This window comes from Colobus angolensis, unplaced genomic scaffold (assembly GCF_000951035.1).
Source record: "Colobus angolensis palliatus isolate OR3802 unplaced genomic scaffold, Cang.pa_1.0 Scaffold794, whole genome shotgun sequence".
In the NCBI taxonomy this organism is placed as follows: domain Eukaryota; kingdom Metazoa; phylum Chordata; class Mammalia; order Primates; family Cercopithecidae; genus Colobus; species Colobus angolensis.
In genome coordinates, this window is record NW_012121754.1 from 91,845 (window position 1) to 117,255 (window position 25,411).

Sequence of the window (25,411 nt, forward strand, 5' to 3'; positions counted from 1 at the left end):
CTATAGTAATCAAAACAGTGTGGTATTGGCATAAAAACAGACATATAGACCAATGGCACAGACTAGAGAGCCCAGAAATAAACACATATAGTCAAATGATCTTTGATGAGTGTACCAAGACTGCACAATGGAAAAAAGGATAGTTTCTTCACTAAATCGTGTTGGGAAAACTGGATATCCACATGCAAAAGAATGAGGTTTACCGTATACAAAATTTAATTAAAAATGGATTAAATATAAGAACTGAGACTGTGAAAGTCCTAGAATAAAACAGGGGAAAAGCTTCATGATATTGGAATTAGCAGTGGTTTCTTGATATGACATCAAAAGCACAAGTAACAAAAGCAGCAAAAACATGTACATCCAACTTAAAAAACTAAAAAAGTAAAAAAATCCGACTTAAAAATCTTCTATGCAGTAAATAAACAATCATCAGAGTGTAAACACAGCCTAAGGAATAGGAGAAGATATTTGTAAACCATGTATTAGACAAGGGGTTAATATTGAGAATATATAAAGAACTTGACAACTCAGTAACAAATAATCCGAATAAAAAATGGGCAGAACCCAAATAGAGATTTCTCCAAAGAAGATACGTGCATGACCAGCAGGCATGTGAAAAGGATGCTCTACACAACTAATCATTAGGGAGATGCAAATCAAAACCACAATAAGATATTATCTCACACCTGTTAAGATGGCCACCATCAAAGAAGAAACAGATAATAGCAAGTGTTGAAAAGGATGTAGAGGAATTGGAACCCTTGCACACTGTTGGTGGAATTGTACAGTGACACAGCTCCTATGGAAAACGTATGGAAATTCTTCCTGAAACTAAAAATAGAACTATTATATAATCCAGCAGTCCCACTACTGGGTATATATTCAGAGGGAATGAGATTAGGATGTTAAAGATACATCTGCACTCCTATGTTCAGTGCAGCATTATTCACAGTAATCAAGATGTGGAACCTAAGTGTCCATCAGTGGATGAATGGATAAAGAAAATACGATATATACATAAAACAGAATATTATTCAACCTTATAAGGAAGAATTTCTTGTCATGCTGCCTCCTGGTTGAACCTTCAGGACATTTTGCTAAGTGAAATAACCCAATCACAAAAAGATGAATACTTGCATAATTTCACTAATATGACGTATCTAAAGGAATTAAACTCATAGAAACAGAGACTAGAATGGTGGTTGCCAAGGAAACGAGGAATTATTCAGTGAATGTAGAGTTTCAGTCATGTGAGATGAAAAAGTGCTAGTGATCTGTCGTACAACAATGTGCATGTAGTTAAAATACTGTGCTATACACTTGAAAATTGTGAAGAGGTAAATTTATGTTTTTTTTTTTACTACAGAAAATGCACAAAAGGTCAATAAGCATACAAAACAAAATGTTATCAGTGGTTTTCTCTGGAAGGAGAATACAGATTTTTAGTTTTTGCTTTTAGGCTTATTGTAAAGTCCTTTTGTATTAAAATACAAAAACAAACAAACAAACCCTTTTTTTGTTAGCTTTATACTATTAAAACTTTTCCTAAAAGTAGATTATACCTTCCATTGTAGACCTTTGAGCCATCTATTATTTTTAAAACTGTACCCTGTTAAACCCTATCTTTTTTGACTTGGAGACCTCATTCTTCAAGTAGCTGGTAGTGACCAAGTAAAATAACTTTGTATCTAGTTTCGTCATCAGAACACTAAGCACTGTATAAAAATTCATCAGTAAATACTAGCTGCTACATCCATAAAGTGAGCCAGTACTCGAAAACTGTATACTGGCTGTTGCTAAAGAAGCAGAGTTTATTTAAATATGTGTTCCTTAGACTGAATTCAAATGACTGGAAAACTGATTTTGTACAGGCTTTAATACTGAACTTTGCTAAGTCAAGAATAGCTTTTAAGGAAGATTTTGAATATGTGACCTTTATTTGTGTATAAATACTGAGTCTCAAGGTGCTTTAATTGACATGTGGTGAATAATAGAGGAGTGCAAAATACTATATTCTACTTAATACTACCCTTGCATTTCTAATAAAGGTATGACGAAGCAGGTATTGTTAGAATTTCTAATCTCATAGTTGCTCACTTTTTGTTCCAGGTTTTAAAAATTATTTATCTATGCCTTTATTACAGTTAACCCATTTATCTCCCATTTACATCATCAGTTTTTACCTTCCTATTGGATTAGTCTTCCTCCCCTCACACTTGCTTCCTAGACTGTTCCAGTGGGATATTTATCTCCCCAATTCCATGAAGCATTCCAGTGTTACCAGCAACCCCATGTTGCTAATCCAGTAGAAACACTGAGTTCGTCCTACTTGATCTTCCAACAGCATTTTTCTTATTTTATTTGTATTTATTTATGTGAGATAGGGTTGAAACCTCAACCTGCTGGGTTCAGGTGTTCCACCACCTCAGCCTCCTGAGTAGCTGGGACTGTAAGGCGCATGCTACCATGTCCAACTATTTTTTGTATTTTTTGTAGAGAAAGGGTTTCTCCTCTCTTCCTTTCATATCTCATACCATCAGTCCGTCAAGTTTTGTTAGCTTTGCTTTCAGATTCTATGATTAATCTGACCACTTCTTATAACCTTCTCTGCTACCACCCTAGATGTGCTGCAATAACTTCCTAACAGGTCTCCTTCCTTCTACTCTTGTCCCCCTGTACTCACATATTAGCTAGAATGATCTTTAGCAAAAGTAAGTCAGATCATGTTGAAACCTTCCTATAATTCCCCAGCACTCTGAAATAAAATCCAAAGCTCTTGACATAACCTACCAGCTACTACTCATTCTGTCCCTTAGCTCTCTTCCTGACTTCTCTGCCCTTTTTTTTCTCTTGAGACAGGCTCTCACTCTGTCATCCAGGCTGGAGTGCATTGGCGCAATCTCAGCTCACTGCAACCTCCACCTCCCAGGTTCAAGCGATTCTCCTACCTCCCAAGTATCTGGGATTGCAGGTGTGTGCCACCATGTCCGATTAATTTTTGGTATTTTTAGTAGAGCAGAGGTTTCACCATGTTGGCCTGGCTGGCCTTGAACTCCTGACCTCAGGTGACCCACCCGCCTCGGCCTCCCAGAGTGCTGGGATTACAGACGCGAGCCACCATACCCAGCCTCTCCACCCCTTCCTGTTCTGCTGATACCACACTTGTTTTCCTGTTACTTCTTGTCCATGCCAAAATTGTCCTGCCTCAGAGCTTTTGCACGTGTTCATTCTTTTTCCTGGATTTCTCTTTTCCCTGATAATTTATATGTTTCTCTGACTCAGTTTAAGCATCAGCTCAGGTGTTAACTCCTCAGAGTGGTCTTCCTCACTTTACAACATGGTCTTCCCTGTATTTTCTGTATTTTCATCTCTGCTCCATTTTACTCTGTAGCCTTATACATTATAGGATATGTTTAAATGTTGATTGATTGTCTTCAGCAGCAAGCTCCATGAGGCCAGGAGCTTTGTTCATTACTGTGTTCCCAATGTCTGAGATGGGACTTGGCACATAGTAGTTAATAAATATTTGTGGAATGAATGAATATTTAGTGATATAAATAAATGATAGTTATTTAGTGCCAAATGCAGTGCTATGGCATTGTAGATACAAAGACAAAAAGACACTAACTCTACACTGAAGAAGAGAGGCAGATGTGCAAACAAGTAACTATAAAGCAATATGTTCATTGCTTTAATGAAAGTGTATGTAAAGATGTGTGTATAGTGGAAACTTATAGGAAGGAGCTTAGACTATCAAGGAGAGTCAGTAATGAAGTTACAGAAAAGGTAACCTTTCACGTGAGACTTGAAGGATAAATAGGAGACTATCAGGCAGACATCCAACTGAGGAAATAGTATGCTTCAAACCGCAGAGGTATGAGAGGTCAGCTGGGCATGTGTCTGGTACTACCAGAAGTTGGAATTGATGGAATATAAAGTCTGAAATTAGGAATAGCCAGAGATGAGACTGGGCAGATAAGAAGTTTTGGGAGTGGTAATAGAGCTAAATTATGTAGGATTGTATTTGCTATGCAAAAAAGCTTGTGTGTGAAAAACCACTGAAGAATTTTGAACAGGGAAATGAACAGGAGAATCTGATTGGTATTTTAGAAAGTCACTGGAAGCAGTGTAGAGGTAGATGAATAGGACTTGGTAATTGATTGAAATATCAGGGGTAGTGACTTCCTGGGTTTTGGCTTGAACAACTGGGCTGACAGTGATACTGTTCACCAAACCGTGAAGTTGGGGAGAGGAGAGCAGTGAATTTTTTTTTTTTTTTTTGAGAGGATGGCTAGAATTTAGAAATATATAATTATCTTAGTGCTCAGAAATCTTATGGTTTACTTGTATCACTTAATATAATTTTTAATACTGTACTTAATTACAACCTCTCAGATTGTTATCTAATTGGTTTTGTTTTCTGATTTATGGAACATGAGTAGACTTTACTTCTTTGGATCCTTTAAAAAAATCATTATGAACTAAAGTGTTTATATGCAGATAAGCTTATCTGTACATTCATGGTTTAGTTGATTTCTTGATTTGGTATGTTACCATGCTGCTGAAGCCAACAAAACAAAAGGAAAAAAGCAGATTGTATTTGTCCTGTGGCATTAGGGGTATGGCAAGATCTTAGACCAGTGGTAACCCATTAGCATTATTTAATGTAGACCACAAATGTGAACCACATATGTGATTCTAAATTCTCTAGAAGCCACTTTAAAAAGTACAAAAGTAAACAAATGAAGTTAATTTTAATGTTTTATTTAAAGCAGTATATCCAAAATAGTATCATTTCAATGTATAATCAATATAAAAGTGATAGACAATTTGTATTTTTTTGTACAAAGTCTTTGAAATCCAAGTGTATTTTATATGCACAGCACATCAGTTTAGACTAACTACACTTCAAGTGCTTGATAGCTACTTGTGACTAATTGGACAGTGTAGTCCTAGATCATTCTTAAACTAAAAAGTAGAGGTTGCTCGGCATTCTGCAACATTTGAGAGGATCTGTCCAACATGGAGTAATATTTATGTGCTGCTTGTTACATTTTCCTGAGTATATTAAAGAGTTTCTTCTTTTGTCCTGTCATCATTTTCCTGCTTACAGTAATTTTGTCCAATGAATATCTGCTTATCAATATTCATTGCCTTTGCTTTCTCTTACACATTTATAGTGATGTCCTATTATGGCTAAAACAATAGCGTATCTTTAAATTTTAGTGATTTTGTTTTAATTACAAGAGTACTGCCTGTTCTTTTTGTAACACATTTAAACAATACTGTGGCATATGTTGTATAAAAAGATAATAATTCTTTATAATTCTTTTTCCTCTTTCAGTTCCTGCTCTCCCAGTTGTAATCAGTGTTAGCAGTTTAGATAATAGCTTTTTTTTCTTGTTAGGAATATACACTTAAGAGAAATTCTTGCTAATTGAGAAAATTAGTATTTGGAAAATACCTCTTAAAAGTAAACCTATTAAAAATGGAGACAAGATTTATTAGTTATTAATAAAAAAGATTTGTTAGGGACAGTATTCAGAAATGAAAACATTTTACTATATGTATTTTTCTATATGTTTAACAAAATTTAAATTGTAACTGCAGCTATGCTAATTCTCAGAATTAACAAAGAATGATGTGATACCTTCTTGGCATAATTTTTCCAGTAAAATTGTATAATTGATAGCATTCTTCATTTTGTTTTTCATTTATCTAGCATTTGTTATATAAAATAGACTTGTACGTCAGTTTTATCAAAACTCTTGAGGGTTTCATCAGTTTCTCAAGATATTTTCTTACCCCTTTCTCAATTCTTATTCTGTCATTGTCCTTTAGTTGTTGAGTGAATTGTCCTATCTTTAGTTGTTGAGTGGTTTGATTCTGCCAGAATCCAAGGATTTTGCTGTGAGATGAGCATTTTCTAATATTATTTTCATAGACTTTATGAAATCTTGCATTCTTTTGAGGGTTTGTATTTCCACATTACAACTGAGTTGCATTGTATTTACTTTGTATGATGGGTTATTTACAGCATTAGGCTGTTAGTGAGAAATTGATAAACAAAACCAGGAAACATGGTTGCAGTAGGTGTTAGTGTCTAGTAGAAACAGATATTAGGGGACATTAAGAATACTAATGTATCATAAGGGCCTTGACTCCCTCTGCAAACTTGTAACTTAAGGGATTCAATGTCTATTTAAGTAGTAATAGCTGACTTTTATGGAGACTTTTGCCATGCCTGGCAAATTTCTGTACATGCGTATTTTTAGGTACTCTGCTCAGTGTGCCTATAAGTCTGTTATTATCCCCATTTTATGCATTAAGTAAACTAAGGCTTGGAGCAGTAACTTTTGTAGTATAGAATCTGGCCCATTGAAGACTTATAAAGTAGACTTCTGTCGGGACTGCTCAACACTAAAGGAAGAAAGCCCAAATAAATAATATTAAGCACAAAAAAGGGGACATATAGCAGAGATAAAGCAACAACAAGAAATTATTGTGAATAACTTTTATATCAATAAATTTGAAAAACTAGGTCAAAGGCAGATATTCTAGAAGAAGAGAAACTGGAATAGACCTTAGGAAACGAATCATTTTTAAACATCTTCACCAAAAAATATGAGTCCCAGACAGTGCTGCCAAGGAATTCTACCAACAATAAGCCCACCCAGCCTTATTTTATAAATCTTTAACTTACATAGTGTGTCTTGCAGTAACCTTGGTAACCCAATCATATAACTCCCAGTACTGGGAGGGAAAATCATAGACCAGTCTCATTTGAATATACATGCAAAATCCTCAATATTGACAAGCCAAATGAACAGCCAGCCATTTGTCCTGACATTGAATGTTCCATATTTTTCCATTGATTTGAAGTGCCACATTTGTTATAAAATGAATTCCATATAGATGTGGATCCATTTTAGGGGGGTTTACTTGTGTGCTTAATCTGTCATCTTGAATTAAAAGCCTGTCTGTTGAATCTTAACATTCAAGATATTTGCATTGGCATTTAAATGTATGAGAATTGTAATGGTCTGGTAATGGTCTGGTAGTGTGTGCTTTATATAAATATCTTTCTGTCGCATAGTTTTTTGCATATCATTTGAAGAGGATGCCAGGATTAGAACTCAATATACTGAATTCCTCATTTGAGACATTTTGTAATTCCAAAGAATATATCATCATTCAAACAACTTTAAGTTGATAAAACTTAGATACTGTTCAGAAAATAGATTTGAAATAAATATATTGTCTAAGTATTTTCCACAAAAATGTTTTCCTTCCATACCCTCCCATGTGCCTTGCCTCCTTCCCGAAGGAATTGGAGATGACTTTATAAAGGGACAGAGAAGCACATATTATCAGACACCTGAGATGGACTAGTCATTGCATTTGAACACCAAACTTAAATTCCGTGTTTTCTAGAAAAGAAAGCAGAATGGGACATATGTTATGCTATGTCTGGTAAAGGAACTATGTGACTTTGTCTGAGAGGCATGCTTTCTTTCCGTTGTTTTATAAGTGAGACACTGGAAAGATGGAAAGATGATAGTTGCCTTTAGCTTTGATTTTGCAAAAGTTAGGAAATGTTTTTCGGATAGATATTTTCTATATTGACCAATGACTATGAAAGATAAGATTTTGGTTTTTTTTTTTTTAAAAAGAGACGGGTGCTCGCTACCTTGCCCAAGCTGGAGTGCAGTGATTGTTCATCCACAGGCATAGTAATAGCACACTGCAGCCTTGAACTCCTGTCCTCAAGCTGTCCTCCCACCTCAGCCTTCCAAGTAACTCGGATTACAGGCACATGCCTCTGGCTGAGATTTTAACATTTAATTTTAATTTAGGGAATCTTAGCATCTGTAGTGAGCTGAGATAAATGATTTACTTTTGCTTTCAGAAAAATTCCAAGGCCTGACTGGTGAATGTGGAGGGACCCCTCAAGTTGGAAAATCATCTGTTTTGCAACCATCATAGTAAAGATGGAATCAGATAAGAATAATCAGATTTAGAATGCTACCTGGTTTTGATGAGGAAGCAGAGAATTTGCATGCTTTTAAAGTACTACCCCGCACATTGCTTATTAATTGCAAGGGAGAAAATACGTAGTAATTATACAGTAGAAAAATCGGACAATACTTGGACTGGATGATCAAATTAAGAGCATCACTGAAGGACAGGTAGAAATGATGTGCCTCAAGATGTGATGCCCTAAGGACACATCACCACCATAAAGTGTTCTGACTGAAAATGTGTAACCTTAGTCTCACCACGGGAAGACATCAGACAAGCCTTACATAGGAGCATTCTCTCAAAAAGTAGAGTGGGGGCCGGGTGCGGTGACTCACACTTGTAATCCTAGTGCTTTGGGAGCCTGAGACAGGCAGATCACAAGGTCAGGAGTTCAAGACCAGCCTGGCTAATATGGTGAAACCTCATCTCTAGTAAAAGTACAAAAATGAGTCGGATGTGGTGGTGGGCACCTGTAGTCCCAGCTACTCAGGAGACTGAGACAGGAGAATCACTTGAACCTGCGAGGTGGAGGTTACAGTGAGCCAAGATTGCACCACTGCACTCCAGCCTGGGTGACAGAGTGAGACTCTGTCACAGAAAAAAAAAAAAAGAGTGGGAGAGGAACTGTTCTCCCAAAATGTCAACATCATAAATGACAGCTTTCACTGTGGAGGTGTTCTAGAAGGTCGGAAACTTAAGACACCTGGCACTTAAAGGGACTACTTGACCCTAACTGGATCCTGTATGGAAATGGAAATATTCTATAAAGGACATTACAAGATTGCTTGACAAAATTGGAATACTTACGTTAAATGAAAGTATTTTATTAGTGTTAAATATGCTGACGTTGATATGACATTGATAACTGTGCTGTGGCTGTGTAAGAGAATATCCCTATTTATAGGAAATGTATTATACTTTGAAGTATTTAGGGCAAAGGGCCATGATGTCTGTAATTTGCCCTCAAAAATATTCAGGAAAAAAACTGCATATGTGTGTGTGTGTGTGTGTGTGTGTGTGTGTGTGTGTATGTATGTAAAGAGAGGAAGAGGAGGAGGAATATGCATGATTGCAAATGATAAATGAGGTGAAATATTAACCATTGGTGAATATGGGTAAACAGTGTAAGGGTACTATTTGTATTATTTTTACTTTTGTAACATCTATAGGTATGAAATTATTCCCAAATAAAATGTTAAGACAATATATATAGTTTAGCTATGGTGCATTCTGATGAACTAACAAATACCAAATTTGTTCTAGAAGAATGAATAGTTAGTATGCCCATTAGGCAGTTTCTCTCAAATATCAGATGTCTCATGTGAGTCTTTGGTGAATACTGGATTAAATCAATTCATGGTTGAATTACCCAGTGAGTGCCTTAAGTGCCAATACTCAGTTGTTGATTGAAGAGGGATCCATATGTTTTAGACACCAAATATGGGACAAACACCACTGACATTCTGTTTTGAAAATATGAAAGCCCAATTTATTTTGTGCTTGTTCAATTTCTCATGAAGATGGATCAGAGAGGTACTTAAAGGAAGTTACCAATATTTTCTCTCAGGGAGCCTTGGAAACTGTGGAAGCAATTGGACAGGTGCTCAGGTATGATCCCAGTGTTCAACAGTATAATATAAAAAAATGATTTGGCCTAAAATATTTTAAAGGCACGTGTTAGCAATTGACTGACCTCCATTATGAAGGAATGAATTTTTATCCGCTTTAGAAAGTGTGATTTTTTTGAACAGAGTGCATGCTGATGGTCCTTCAAGGATAAATTAGCTGCAAAATGCACCCCAAATAATGGATTCTGTCTAGTTAAGAAGCAAATTAGATGGATAAAAAGCACTTAGAACATTGTAAAAAAGGTAAAACTGTGTTAAAAGAGAGAAAATATCGGCCCGGTACGGTGGCTTACACCTGTAATTCCAGCACTTTGGGAGGCCGAGGCGGTCGGATCACCTGAGGTCGGGAGTTTGAGACCAGCCTGACCAACATAGAGAAACCCCATCTCTACTAAAAACACAAAATTAGCCGGGCATGGTGGTGGGCACCTGTAACCCCAGCTACTTGGGAGACTGAGGCAGGAGAACAGCTTGAACCCAAGAGGCAGAGGTTGTGGTGAGCCAAGATCGCGCCATTGCATTCCAGCCTGGGCAACAAGAGCGAAACTCTGTCTCAAAAAAAGAGAGAGAAAGAGAGAATATCAAGTGCTAATAGCAGGTAGCAGGGTGGGAAAAGTTTAATCCAAGGTACATTTTTAAAAATTGTATGGCAGACAGCCCCACTCCCAATGTGAAAAGCCTTTCATGCCTATAGTTGCAAAAGAAATTCATAAAAATGCAACAAGGCTTCAAATTAAATTGGCAGTATAGTGTTCTCCTCTTTTCCACGGTTTTGCTTTCCATGGTTTCAGTTCCTGTAGTCATCCATGGTATGAAAATATTGCATACTATAATATTCTTTGAGAGACCACATTCATGTAACTTTTATATATTATATGTAACAATATTACGTATTATACTTGTTCTGTTTTATTATTAGTTATTGTTAATCTTTTCCTGTGCCTAATTTATGAATTAAAATTTATCATAGGTATGTATGTGTATAGTAAAAGACAATATATATGGGGTTTGGTACTATCCATGGTCCAGGCATCCATTGGGGATCTTGGTACATATCCCCTGCAGGTAAGAGTGGGGACTACTGTATCTTGACAGTCCACAAGAATGGGGATGCTTCTCCTTTTTTCTGTCTGTGAGTTATGAAAGAATGGGCATAGTGGTGGATTGGAGTGTCTCCTACTGGCCTGAGAACTGATGGTTAAAATTTTAGGAATTCTTCAAACTGATTGTTAAACACAGCTATTATTAAAAACTAAAGAACATAGGCTTACTATTAAAATTACACTTTTAAAAGCTAATAAATACTCCAAACTCCTGACTTCCTAATTATTTTACTACATTTTATTATGATCTATGCTTTTGAAGTTATTTATTTAAGTATATCCTATCTCTGGTTGAAATACTATAATGGTGTGCTTTTGTACATTTTTTTCCCCCAACTCTGTGTTTGGTAATGTCATAGTGATAACTAGAAATTAGCTATGGCAAGAATATTTACACTACAGAGATTGTCAGATGCCATAAATAGGACTTGATTTATTATTTCTTGATTGTCTGGACTTAAAGTGGTAGAGAGAATGCTGCTAATAAAAATGTATCATGCCTTTAGCTATTATATTTTAGCTAAAAAAAAGTATATATTCTTCCATTATTAAAAAATGATTACTTCAGCTAAGAAGTCACTCACATCATTGACATCAATGACATAAAGAAAAATATCAAGTAACACTATGAAGGATGCTTGGAAAGCTGATTGCTGAATATTTGCCAACACACTGCTGGTCATGGCACAGTCGAAATCATTGCTTTTGTAGGAAATAGATAGTAATACAAATTTATTATACTGATTTTCAGCTACAGGAAATAGTATTATGACTGTATGTGAGCATTATTTAAGAAAAAAAGGTTGAATTTGTAAAATCATTAACTGTGGCACATAATAATTTTAAAGTAGATAATTTGAGGCCTTCAATAGGTCTATTGCAGATTAGAAATAGAATCATAGAATTTAGAGTTTCTCTAGTATATGTCAGTCATCCAGCCTTTATCTAAATTCTGCTAGAGATAGAGCTCATTTTCTGGTAATAACATTGGAGAAATCTAGAAGAATTCTTTCCTACATTGAACTAAATTTTGTTTTCCTTTTATTTCTAACATTTGGTTCTGGTACTGACTTCTGGAGAAACATAGAAACATAAACAAGAAATTTTGTGTCTTTTATAGAGCAGCCAATCTTTCAGGTGTAAAGTTAGCTGTGGTTTTTTGGGCTCTTTGGGCAAGAGTTATACCTTTAGTTCTTTTAGCTCTACACTGTGTGACATATTTTCTAAACTCTGTAATCTAAGAGTGTGTTGCCTTTTTAAAACATCACGTCACTACTTTGGGGCTTTTATTGACCTTGTGAACAAAATGAAAGTCTTTAGGTCTTTCTTTATGCAAATTGTACAGAAGTCACGTCTTCTGTCTTCTGTTTGATTCTTTAAAAAAAAAAAACACTCCGAAAGAGATCCTTGTGTTTACCGTTTTATACCTTCATATTGCTTTCAGCACAACATTTCAGATTATAGAAAAGATACTGAATTTTAATTTTTTAATTTTTGGTATTCTGTCATTTTTATGTCAGTTGCAGATTTGATAAGCACTCAGTGTTTATTGTTTACATCTAAATTATTGTATAAAATGTTGAATTTCAAAGGGCTATATAATCCTCCTTTAATCTCTAAATTCATTTCTACCCATTATTTTTTGTTGTTTAATCTTTTGTGAGTCCACTTCTCAGTTTTGCTAAGTAATCCCCATTTCATCATTTTATATCCAGAAGTTCATTATGATATATTTTGTCAGTTGTTATTATTTACTGTAATCCAGGCGTGCTATGTCTCTGGTATCCCTTCCTATGAAACACACTTCAGTACTTCTGTCTTTGAAAATTAGGCATTTTTTGAAAAATCCTGGCATGGCTAAATGTTAAGGTCATATTCTTCCTCAAATGGAATATATAAAGTACATGAAGAATGTTGGGCTATATATTAACTAAGATATCAAAAGAGAAAAAGAACAAGATAATCACTGGAGATACTTAATGATCAGGGCCACGGTATTACTTGGGCTGAAAGGAAAATAACCTGCGCCATGAGAATAGAGCTTTTTCACCACGGAAGTATTCTGGACCAGGTGAAATTTTAGGGATCTGGAATAGAGTGGACAGGATGTGTTAGCCTTTTTTCCTCTCTGCCTTCTTATTATCTCCTTTTGAAATGTATGTTGTGAAATGTTAATAGTGGGTGCATCTGCATGTATGTGAGTGTTTCTCTGTTGTGTATTGCACCTCCTTACTCTGTCCTGGACAAACTTATCCCTACTTCATAGCATTATTTTGAAAATTAAAAGAATAATTCAATATGAAATTCCCTAGCACATTTTCTTGTATTTAGTTAGATAGTAGATAAAGGTTTAACTTTTGTTATATTTCTTCTTGTTAAATTCCGTTGAGCTACCATGGTGGAGGTTGTCAGGAAGTTACTAGAGTGAATTGTCTCATCACAGTTTCCTCCGTCTTCTACCCTCCTTCATCCTAGCCAGATCTGTTTTATTACTGCTGGAAGCAAGGGAAATTCATAGCAAGTCACTTGACTAAATGGTATTAATAGAATAATACTTTTCTCTTTTTCACTACTTTCTCTTTTCTAAAAAATATTAAATCAAAAGCAACATCTTCTAGAAAGCATTCTCTGATAAGTCATTTCATTTTCTAGCCAACAGTCAAGTTACTCTCAAAAATCACTTTATGTGCATATATATTTATGTTGAACAAAAACAAAAAATTAAAGGAAAAAAAAAAAAGACTGGGCACAGTGGTTCATGCCTGTACTCCCAGCACTTTGGGAGACTGAGGTGGGTGGATTGCCTTGAGCTCAGCCTGGGCTTAAGACCAGCCTAGGCAACATGGCGAAACCCCATCTCTACCAGAAATACAAAAACAAACAAACAGAACCACAAAGCCAGGCACGGTGGCATGTGTCTGTGGTCCCAGCTACTCGGGAGGCAGAGGTAGAAGGATCACTTGAGCCTGGGAGGGCAGAGGTTATAGTGAGCTGAGATCTCTTCATTGCACTCTAGCCTGGGTGACAGAGTGAGACTCTGTCTCAAAAAGAAAAAAGAAAATCTTTGGTTCAATACATTGTAATTAGTGTCTGATAATTAAATCATTCTTCTCTTGCAGATTGTGTTGGTGCCATGCAGCAAGAAGCAGAGAGATGCAGAGTTAGAGCCAGAAGGCCTGACATGGCACTTTATGTACCTAAAGCTCGAAGGGGTGCAGTACTCCTTAAGACAGGTGATGAAGAAGAAAGCTGTGGTTCACCTAACTCTGTGGTGAAAGAAAAGCAAAAAGAAAGCTCTCTCTCCCAAAAAGAAGTCTTTAGAGACAAACCAGAGACTCGAAGACTAGGTATCAATCCTGATAGAAAGGAGCATAATTGTAGAGAAGGAAAAAAATCTTCAACAAAGTTAAGAAGGGACACATGCCTTCAAAAAACAAATAGAGTTTGTTCTAAGAGAGGAACCACTGAATCTAAAGAAGTATTATCCCAAGGACATCAGCAGGGAGCCCCAAATGCTGGGGTTATAACTAATGCACCTTTACAGAGACGTTTTAAACCAAAGAAGGTGGAGTGTTTGGAAGTTGAAACTACAAATGTGACAGGACATGAGAGGATACTTCTATCACAGGCCTGTTCAGAAATCAGTGAGGCTCAGGTTCCAAGCAAACCATTCCAAAATGTGGAATTCTGTGACTTCAGTAGGCATGAACCTGATGGGGAAACATGTGAACACAAAGATTTGGAAGGCAGAATTGAAACTGATACCAAGGTTTTGGAGATACTATATGAGTTTCCTAGAGTTTTTAGTTCTGTCATGAAACCTGAGAATATGATTGTACCGATAAAACTAAGCTCTGATTCTGAAATTGTGCAACAAAGCATGCAAACATCAGATGGAATATTGAAGCCCAGCAGCAGAGGCATCACCACTACTTCTGTTCCTGGAAGTCCAGATGGTGTCTTTGATCAAACTTGCGTAGACTTTGAAGCTGAGAATGTAGGTGGTATAGCCAATAGTACAGGTTTCATCTTAGATCAAAGAGATACAGATTCCATTCCTGAAACTATGGGTCACATCTCTCTGTCAGAGAGCACAAATGACACTGTTAGTCCAGTGATGATTAGAGAATGTGAGAAGAATGACATTACTGCTGATGAGTTACATGTAAAACACAAACCTCCTGATACAGCTGTCCTTGCTCATGAAACACATAGAGATAATGGATTTAAGAATGTAGGTGACATTACCAATAAAGCATGTATGATGGACACCACAGTTACGTCCTGTAGTGATCATGTAGCTGTTGATAGCTCTTACATAGTTGCAGTTAGAATAGCTGATGAGATCTCTAATAATACACAAAGTTTCTCAAAGTTTATGGGAATGAGTGCAGATGCAATCCCTCTTCATGTAGCTGGAAGTGGGAATGACACTGAAAATTTCAGCAACCTGACTGCTTGCTCAGGTATTTATGCTGAGAGTATTTCATCTTGTTTTACAGAGTCAACAGGAAAGTTGATAGAGAGCTTGTCAGATTGTGCTTCCTCCTTACCTATAAAAAAGATTGCTGGTAGTAATTATAACACTTTTTTGGACTCTGAACTCAGTATGTTAAATGGGACAAAAGTACTTTCAGACAGTGCCGTGGGCATTGATCTGGGTAGTAGTGGTGATACAACAGAAGCATCGCACGAACTAAGAACTGCCGAAGAGTTCAAAACAAAAGAGCAAGATGACTCAGAGAATGTAGAATTGGGTGTATCTTTTCCTGATAGGGAATCATTATCTGTGGAAACATCCATTGAACCAAAAGCAAATGAAACTTCTCACACAGAGGGAATTACTGCCACTGAGGAGAGCTGGGAATCTATGTTTAACGATGATGGTGACTGCCTGGATCCACGTCTTCTACAAGAGGTATGTTTAATTGAAATTGCTTGATGCTTAGAAAGTTTATAAATTAGGATTTCAGTGGTAATATTGATAGACATTGATGCACATTCACTGATATTTGAGAGTTCCTGCAATAAACTAATAGACTTGTAGATTGAGAAGAGAATATCTGATGGATCTTTAAAAAATAAAATATACAGCATTGAGCTATATCTATAATAGCCAAGCCCTGAGAGATCTTATTGAATAAAGATGAATTTAATGGATTTTGGCTCTCTGTTGAGGAAATACAAAGGAAAACTTCTTCAAAAAGGTTTTTCTGTGTTAACAAGGTATCTTTTACATGGGCCTATTTAAGGGAAGGAGAATAATTTATTACTATTGTTATTTGTATTTTATTTTCTTGTGGATGTTGGAGTGTTAGACACTGTAGAGGGAAGGAAGTAAAGAAAGGAAAGGTAAAATACAAGAAAGTATCATTTTTTTTTTAAGGAGTTTATACTGGGTTAAATTGAAGAATGAATTACCTATTTAGCATAAATAGAAAATGTAAGTTAATAATGATATGCTGGCCAATTAGAATTCATAAATAAATGTTAGATTTGAGGCATCTTAGAAATTACTCAGTTCAGTCTTTTTGTTTTCTTAATTTAAATGTTTACTCTCTATCCAACATTTAAATTCCTTACCTAGAACCACTCCCTCTTTCATTCCCTGTAGTTGGTTCACATAACCTTTGCCTGGAAGGGAAAAAATTATTTTCCTAAAAGAGCACCAGTTTTATAAATGAGGAATTTGAAGCTTGGTGGCCACACCTTTAGGAAAGGCAGAATCAGGATTTCAGTCTAGTTCTGTCTTAATCCAGTGTTTATGTTCTTTCTACGATACTGTTTCCTCACCTAAAGGGTTTCTTTTGAGGCATTCCAAAGACCCTTTTAAATACTAAGTGATGAGTCTTTTGTTTCTGAGAATTAAGCTAGAAGTTTAGAAAAATGATCACATGCGTGTAAACGAGCCACATAATACTGAAGAGCGCAGCCCATTGGACAGAACTGACTTTCCAATACCAAGCAATCCCACCTCGTACATGGGAGGTGTTTGCACAGAAAGAATTTCCCTGTACCACAAACGAGCACATGCTACAGTCAGGTCAGGAAACACTGTATCTTAAACATTCCTCAGAATAAAATATAGAGCAGAGAATATCTATGAGTGAGCATCCATGAGCCCCTTGAAATTACATGCAAAATTATATGTACGTATGTGCGTTTTTTCATAGCTTTCATCAGATTCTCAAAGGCAATGATTTCCAAAGTATGGTCCCTAGATCAGCAGCATGAGTGTCATCTGGGAACTTGTCAGAAATGCAATTTATTTAGCCCAGCAAACTATTTACAACTTTTTCAGGTGATTCTGATGCACATAAAGCTTGAGAACCACTGCTCAAAGGTAATACACTTAAATCTATATGAGAATGTGAGTGGGGAACTACAAATGACTGTCAGCCCATAATTAGAAACATACTGTTCAGTAGAGGTTTGAGATCCAAATCAGGTTAAGAAATAATAATAAGGTGGGAAGCTAGGTGAATATAGAGATGTTATTAAGAATTAAAGCATTGAGAGAAGGCTTTAGACTGAGAAAAGAAACAGTATTTGCAAGAGTTGGTGAAAGGACTGCATGAGGAATAGAGAGCACAGGAACATGGAGGAGAGATGAACAGCTTCTTCCGAAAGAAGAGCATGGCTCTCATGGCCTTTTACACATGGTGTAGTACTCAGTAAATATTTATCCAATGGATAGAGTTGATAGGGCAGAGTTGGGGACTGTCTTTTTAGAGTGGCCTCCAGGGGCTTTCAAAACATCAGGGGCTGGAACTTGGATTTGGTGGGGTAGCTTATGGATATGGCTTGTGTATTGGAAGAGGGGGAGTTCAGGTGTACAATTCAGTTTTTCAGGTCTTTGCAGTGTTTAGAGTAGGTGTAAAATAATTTAAGCAACAACTCAGTATTTTGAGGAGCATAGTAATATAGTTAAAAAGGACATTGGGATGACCTAAAGCTGGGATTGGGAGGAAAACAGATAATACAGTATTTTAAGCTGAAGTTGGACAGTGTCTGGTTGTTGTGTTTGGCTTATGTTTGGAGGTACTTGGAAGAGAGTAGGGTCTGTGTTGAGGAAAGAGCATAAATAAGAGCAGGAAGGAAGGAAATTGGGGATACAAGTAGCAGATCCAACTGCAAAGCTATGGGCTCCTCTGCGTTGAGTTTTAGAAAATGTAATAGTGATAATGTTATTAAAAGATGTCATAAATCCAGCAACATTAATAACCCTATGATGACTTCTGGTTTATTATTTTTATTGCTCCAAACATACTTTATTAAGTGCTAAACCAGAGTGAGTGCCTGCCTACCTTGAAACTTTTCCAACCAAAGGTTTTTGGCTGTCATCCCAGCTGGCCTGTTTCTTGATATGGTAACAGCTAGACATATGGAGGTATGTCTGATACTTCTAATGGTCAGGTATGCTGTAGAGCAAGGTGTGACAGCCATTGGCTTGTGAAGCAATTTCCTGTGACATTTGAACCTCCAGAACTGCCTCAGGGGGTTAGAGTATAAGTAGGTCATTATTGAGCTCCCAGAACTGCAACTCTTGATGAGTCTCCAAAAATCACACTTAGTCTTCTAAAGCCACGGTATGGAATGCCCAGAAACTTAAGGTGGTAATAGATGAAGGACACGATATTGGCATGACCTTTTTTAAAAGCCTTCTGAATTCTTGGTAGAAGAACACAGGAGTTATTGTTCACTAGAAAAAACTTTCATAGCCCCTACTGCCGTCTGTACTGATCAGCAAATCTATTGGTAAGAGGATTAATGGGTTACCACGAACGTAACATTGATGTTGATAGATACTAGCATCTGTCATCGTCATTGTCGTTTGTGGCACTGATTTGAATTTTTAGATAGGGGTAAATATTTAAGTAGGTATCTCCTAAACTTTGTAAGAATTTGAGGCCTTCTTTTAGTTACAGAAAGCCACTAATATTATACAACCATATTCTGTAATAGTAAGTAGACCATAATGGGAAACAGAAGAGTAAAAGGAATACCATCCTATCCCACCCGCCTTACTTCTCTGTGTGTGCTAACTTACATTGTTATACTCTCTCTATCTCCCTATAGTATTTTGCAAAAATGGTGTCCATGTTAAGTGCAAAACCCAAAACTGAAAGGAAGAACTTATAATCCAGTCACTAAAAGCAAATTATATAACCATACAAAGAGAGGAAAGCCCTTCATATCACAACCCCTCGATGCCTCATAAATACTTGCTAGCCTATCACCTTTCAGTTTAATAGCAAATATTGAACACTTAGAGTTTGATAAACTATAAATCCCAAATAGCTAGAGATATGTTGTTATCACTGCTATGTTAAAGGCACTGTGCTGCATGCCATCTTTTGCTCTGAAGTTGTTCATGTTTTATTTGGAGAGACAATATGTAACTATGTGACTAGTTACACAGCAGTCTGCAGGGTAATTAATATAAAACAACCTTATAACAGAGGTACTAAAACTGTATTTCATTGCCTCATAAGAGATACAGAATATGACTTCAAAAGGAGATTAGAGGAATAGGATGGGGGAAAAGGAACAAAAGGAGATTAGATCCCCCAGTGCTGGACTGGTTGATGCAGTTTCATGTTGATGAGGCTATAGAATTAAACAAGAGATTATAGTTCCCACTTTTACTATGCTGTTCTATGTTTCTAATTTCTGTTTTTTATTCTATTTTTTTAAAATGTATAGACTTTATTTTTGAGTAGTTTTAGATTTATTTAAAAAATTGAACAGAGTACAGAGTTCCCGTGTACCCCCTCACCTGTCTAGTTCTAATTTTTTTCACAGTGTCTTTTAATAGTTGCAGCTCATTTTAACAGATTTAAAATTCATATTTTTATAAAAATGTCTGAATTGACATGTTATTGACTGCCTAAGTGGGGATTTATAGACTCACTTTCCAGATGCTGTATATTCTAATGCAGTCAGTTGGGGCATCCAGTGAAGAATCTGAGTGAATTATGTACTCTGTTTTTATTGTTCAATCCATTAGTGAATGATGACTAGATCTCTGGTCCAAACAGAAAGAGGGAACATTAAGTAGATTCCATCACTCATAGTTTGTTTTGTTTTTGTAACTAGGTGACTCCTAAAATTAAAAATCCCCCTTCTGTGCTCTGTTGTATTTGTTGCATAACATTTTTTCCTCAGAATCAGCATAGAAGCCAGCAGCATTTTAATTTCTGATCCTCTTTCAAAACTGGAGAAAAGTGAACAGTTCTTGGCCTATATTGTCGGTACAAGGAAACTTTTATTTAAGGATTCTTGTCTGAAGATTCAGAGATTCCTAGTATACCTTGCTCTGTCCTTGACAGTGCTTGTTTCAGTGAATTCCATGAGATATGGCATGTGGAGTATGGTTAGGGCGTTTTTTAATTTGTTAGGGTTTATAGTAAATCATAAAATTTTAAATTGATTTTCTTCAATAGAAAGTGAGTTAACAAGCAGTTAAGTGGAAGAGAAAAACAGAAATGAAGGACTTGAATAACCTCACCTACATAATTGAGAATTGATTATATGGGTTAATTCTATGTAAATAGATTTTTGAAGCAACTGTAGTAATTTTACACCACCAACTTGTGCCCAAATCTTGTTGTCCTTGTTCCTGTAACCCCCAGTGCCTCTCATTTAAATTTGTTATACCTATAACTGTAAAGTGGTTTATTATGTTTAATTGTGTTTAATTAAAAGTACCCACAAAAATGTTCTTATTCCTATCTTCCAAGATGAGCCAGAATTTATATTATAGTCCTTGACATATAAGGACTCAGAACTAGAGCTTTATCCTGTCTTAGAGATAGAACTGCACAAGTCATTTTTAAAAATTGGAATGTTAGTGTTTAAAATGATTTCTGAAAATAAGTCTCATTAGTTCCACAAGACTATCAACTCCTTAAACATAGATTCAGCAGTCTAGCCTACAAACTAGGCTGGCCCTTTCTTATTTTATAGACGAGATAACTAAGACCCAGAAGGGTTGTAGCTAAAGTAAGTTAATGCCCGAGTTGGCATTAGAATCTGTGCCTCCTCGTTTCTAGCCCTTTGTTCTTTCCATGACATTAAGCCTTTGTCTCTACCTGACAAGTCTCAGCCAGTCAACAGACATTGAACAAATATTCTGTGCCCAGCACTGATCTTAGTGATGTTGGGGGTAAAAGAGAAGGATAACAGTAAACAGTGTACAGTCTTGTGGAACTAATGAGACTTATTTATTCTCAGGAATGACTAGAAAAAAAAGTATTCTATTTCAATGAATTGGAAATGCCTTTGATTGTGAAATATACCATTATTTTATGTATTACTAAGATAGAAAAAACTTTGACACAGTGCTTTTCCCTTAGAATTTGAATTTTATACATATTGAAACAACTCTCCTAATTGGACATACATTTTTTTGTCATATTTCATCTTCATATTGGTTAAGATTTTCCTAATACTTCACGTTCACAATCCAACTCTTTCTAATAATTTCTTGATTCAGCCACTGATACTGATGGTTTTCTATTCAGTGTCATTCATTTTGCCTTAAGAACTTTGATGATGCAGCATTTCTTAATACATAAAAGAACCAAAAATCTTAGTTGCTGGATTCTTAAGACACCTTTGCACTTGTGTAGAGCTGTTCTGTTATCTGGAATTTTCCTCCACATTACTGACCACCGTTTCTGCCAATTTTGGTACTGGTGCTTCTGATATGCATGTGCAGGGAGCAATAACAATATGTTGATTGTGATGCATCCTAATGTCAGTGATATTAAAATGTGAAAAAAAGAATATGTCTTAGAATTGATGAAATGTGATATATATCCAACTGCTAAGTATTAGGAAATAGCAATATAGGAAAGGAAAGATCGCCAAATTGGAGTAAATTGGGAAAGAAGCATCAAGAGGAGTTAAAGATTGAAGCTGGATCTTGGGAGAAGAAGGAACATGAGCAGAAAAAGCATTCCAGGTTGTGAGAACAGCTTGTGAAAAATACAGAATCCTTCCAGAATCAAGTCCTGAGTTTGTCACTATCAGAAGTACAGATGATTTATTTTGAAGTTTTTTTTTCTTTTTATAATTTATTCTGAATTTTCTTCATGATTTATTAACCAGGGCAATTAAAGTTGATTGGTAAAGGGAAAGAAAAAAGTATCAATTTTTTTCCCCCAATTTTAGAGTGCCATTTAGAATCATTTAAAAAATATATGTTGTTACCTGAGCATGGTGGCTCACACCTGTAATCCCAGCACTTTGTGAGGCCGAGGCAGGTGGATTGCTTGAGTGCAGGAGTTTGAGACCAGCCTAGGCAACCTGGCGAAACCTCATCTCTACAAAAAATACAAAACTTAACCGGGCGTAGTGGCATGTGCCTGTGGTCCCAGCTACTGGGGAGGGTGAGGTGGAAGGATCTCTTGAGCCCAGGAGGCAGACGCTGCAGTGAGCCAAGTCATACCCCTGCACTTCAGCCTGGGCAACACAATGAGACCCTGTCTCAACATACATATATTTGGTGTTGTATAAATCAAATAAGTCTAGGTTTTTTTTTTTGTTCATCTGTTTTTTAGGTGGTGGGGTTTGAGACAGAGTCTGACTTTGTTGCCCAGGCTAGAGTGCAGTGGCATGATCTTAGCTTACTGTAGCCTCAAACTCGTGGGCTCAAGCAGTTCTCCTGCCTCAGCCTCCTGAGTAGCTGGGACCACAGGTGTATGTCACCACGCCTGCCTAATTTTTAAAAAGTTATTTTTTGTAGAGGAGGGCTTTTGCTGTGTTCCCTAGGCTGGTCTTGATTTTTGGCCTCAAGTGATCGTCTGAGCTCAGCCCCCCAAAGTGTTGGAATTACAGGTATGACCCACCACACCCAGCCTAGAATAAGTCTTGTTAAGCATGCATTTGGACAAAATAATTAACTTGAAGCATGTGCATTTTATTCATTCTATAAATATATATTGACTGCCTAGTTTGCAAGATAGTATGATCAATGGGGGAATATAGGAATAAATATGACATGTCAGTTGTAGTTGAATTTAAAATCAAAATGTTGGTGAGGAAATTGAAACTCCATTCTTCCTTTCCAGCTTTATTTACTGGAATAAGGTATTAGTTTGCTAGGGCTGTCTTAACAGAGTTTTATAGTTTCAGGTCTTATGTTTAAGTCATTAATTCATTTTGAGTTGATTTTTATGTGCGATAAGAGATAGGAATCTGACTTCATTCTTCTGCATATAGACATCCAGTTTTTTCAGCACCATTTGTTGAAGAGGGTGTGCTTGCCCTAATGTTCTTGGTGCCTTTGTCGAAAATCAGTTGGCTGTAAATGCATGAAACAGAATAGGGTTCTCTATTCTGTTCCATTGGTCTGTATGCCTGTTTTTATACCAATACCTGGCTGTTTTGGTTACTACAGTTTTACAGTATTTTTTGAAATCAGGTAGTATGATACATCCAGGTTTATTCTTTTTGCTCAGCATTGCTTTGACTATTTTTTGTCTTTTGTGGTTCTATTCAAATTTTTGTATTTTTTTTCTATTTCTATGAAGAATTGTCACTGGTATTTTGATAGGGATTGTAGTGAATCTTTAGATTACTTTAGGCAGTACAGTCATTTTAACAGTATTAATTATTCCAATTCATAAGCATGAGATGTCTTCCGATTTGTTTGTATTCTCTCCAGTTTTCTTTCATCAGTGTTTTGTAGTTTTCCTTGTAGAGAGCTTTTGCCTCCTTGGTTAGATTTACTCCTAGGTATTTTATTTCATTTTTTGTATTTATTATAAATGGGATTTCTTTCTTAATTTTTTTTTCAACTAGTGTGCTGTTGGTGTATAGAAATGCTGAGTTATATTGGCTGACTTTGTATCTGGTAATTTACTGAATTTTTTTTTTCAGTTTTGAGAGTTTTTTGGTGGAGTCATTAGATTTTTCTGTAAGATCATTTCATCTTCAAAGAGATACAGTTTGACTTTCTCTTTTCCAATTTGGCAGTTCTTTATTTCTCTTACCTGTTGCTCTGTCTAGGACTTCAAGTACTACGTTGAGTAAGAGTGGTGAATGTGGACATTGTTGCTTTGTTCCCGTCCTTAGAGGAAAAGTGGAAAGCTTTTCCCGTTCATCATAATGTTAGGTGTGAGTTTGTCATATATAGCCTTTATTATGTTGAGGTATGTTTCTTCTATTTCTAATTTGTTGAGGGTTTTTTTTATCATGAAGGGATGTTGAACTTCATCAACATTTTCTGTATCTATTGAGATGTTTATATGGGTTCTGACCTTCATTCTGTTGACGTAATGTATCACATTTTTTACAAAAATCTTCACCAAAATACTAGCAAACCAAATTCAACATAAAAAAAAAAAAAGATATCATGATCAAGTGGGGTTTATTCTAGGAATGCAAGGATGATTCAATATATGCAAATCTCATAATTTCACTATGATTAGTCTAGCTGGTGTTTCATTGATTTTGTCTTTTGCATTAAAAAAACTTTTTGTTTCATTGATCCTTTGTGTTTTCTTAGTCTCTCATTTAGTTCCACTGTTACCTGTATTAAGTCTTTCCTTTTACTAATTTTGGATTTGGTTTGTTCTTGATTTTCTAATTCTTTGAGGTGCTTCATTAGGTTGTACTGATGAGAATGTGTTCTGCAGTTGTTGGATAAAGTGTTCCAGTAATGTCTGTTAGGTCCATTTGGTTTACAGTGCAGTGTAAATCCAATGTTTCTCTGTTGATTTTTCTGTCTAGATGATCTGTCCAATGCTGAGAGTAGGATGTTGAAGCCCCCAACTATTATTGTATTGGAGTCTATGTCTTCCTTTGTTGTATTGGAGTGTATTGCTTCCTTTAGATCTAATAGTATTTGCTTTATATATCTGGGTGCTCTTGTGTTGGGTGCATATATGTTTACAATGTTATATCATCTTACTGAGTTGATCCCCTTTATCATTATATAATGACTTTGTTTCTTTTTTCTTTCTTTTTTTCCTTTTTTTTTTTTTTTGGGAGACAAAGTTTGGCTCTGTCTCCCAGGCTGGAGTGCAGTGGCATGGTCTTAGCCCACTGCAACCTCCACCTTCTGGGTTCAAGCGATTCTCTTGACTCAGCCCCCTGAGTAGCTGGGATTATAGGCGCACGCTATTATGCTCAGCTAATCTTTGTATTTTTAGTAGAGAGGGGCTTTCGCCATGTTGGCCAGGCTGGTCTCGAACTCCTAGCTTCAAGTGATCTGCCTGCCTTGCCCTCCCAAAGTGCTGGGATTACAGGTGTGAGCCACCATGCCCAGCCCTTTTTAAAGTTTTTGACTTAAAGTCTGTTTTATCTCATATAACTATCCCTGCTTTGCTCTTGGTTTCTGTTTGTGTGGAATATATTTTTCCATCCTTTCACTTCTAGGCAATATGTGTCTACAGGTGAAGTGTTTCTTGTAGGCAGCATATAGTTGGGTCATGTTTATTAATCTGTTCAGCCAAATTATATCTTTTAAGTGGAGAATTTAAAATGGTTAAATATGGTTATTATTGATAGGTTATTATTGATAATGGTTATTATTGATAGGTAAGGACTTATTCCTTTCATTTTATTGTTTTCTGTTTTATGTATCTTTTTTTTTATTTTTTTTTTATTTTTTAACGTCTCTTTTTTTTTATTTATTTTTTTTTT

The 25,411-nt window shown here is 36.1% G+C and overlaps 1 protein-coding gene across 2 annotated transcripts in view; it reads left to right on the forward strand.

The window, feature by feature from the left end:
* R3HCC1L (R3H domain and coiled-coil containing 1-like) overlaps positions 1–25,411 on the forward strand; it is a 114,969-nt gene that overhangs the window by 64,574 nt on the left and 24,984 nt on the right. Inside the window, exons 1-3 of one of the 2 annotated variants that reach the window (XM_011928746.1) lie at positions 11,174–11,463; positions 13,876–15,674; positions 17,058–17,099. In XM_011928746.1, coding sequence (XP_011784136.1) covers positions 11,391–11,463; positions 13,876–15,674; positions 17,058–17,099 — 1,914 coding nt within the window. In that variant the 5' untranslated portion in view covers positions 11,174–11,390. Of the gene's footprint in view, positions 1–11,173; positions 11,464–13,875; positions 15,675–17,057; positions 17,100–25,411 lie in introns of those variants that run through there. The other variant, XM_011928747.1, reaches the window with a different exon arrangement.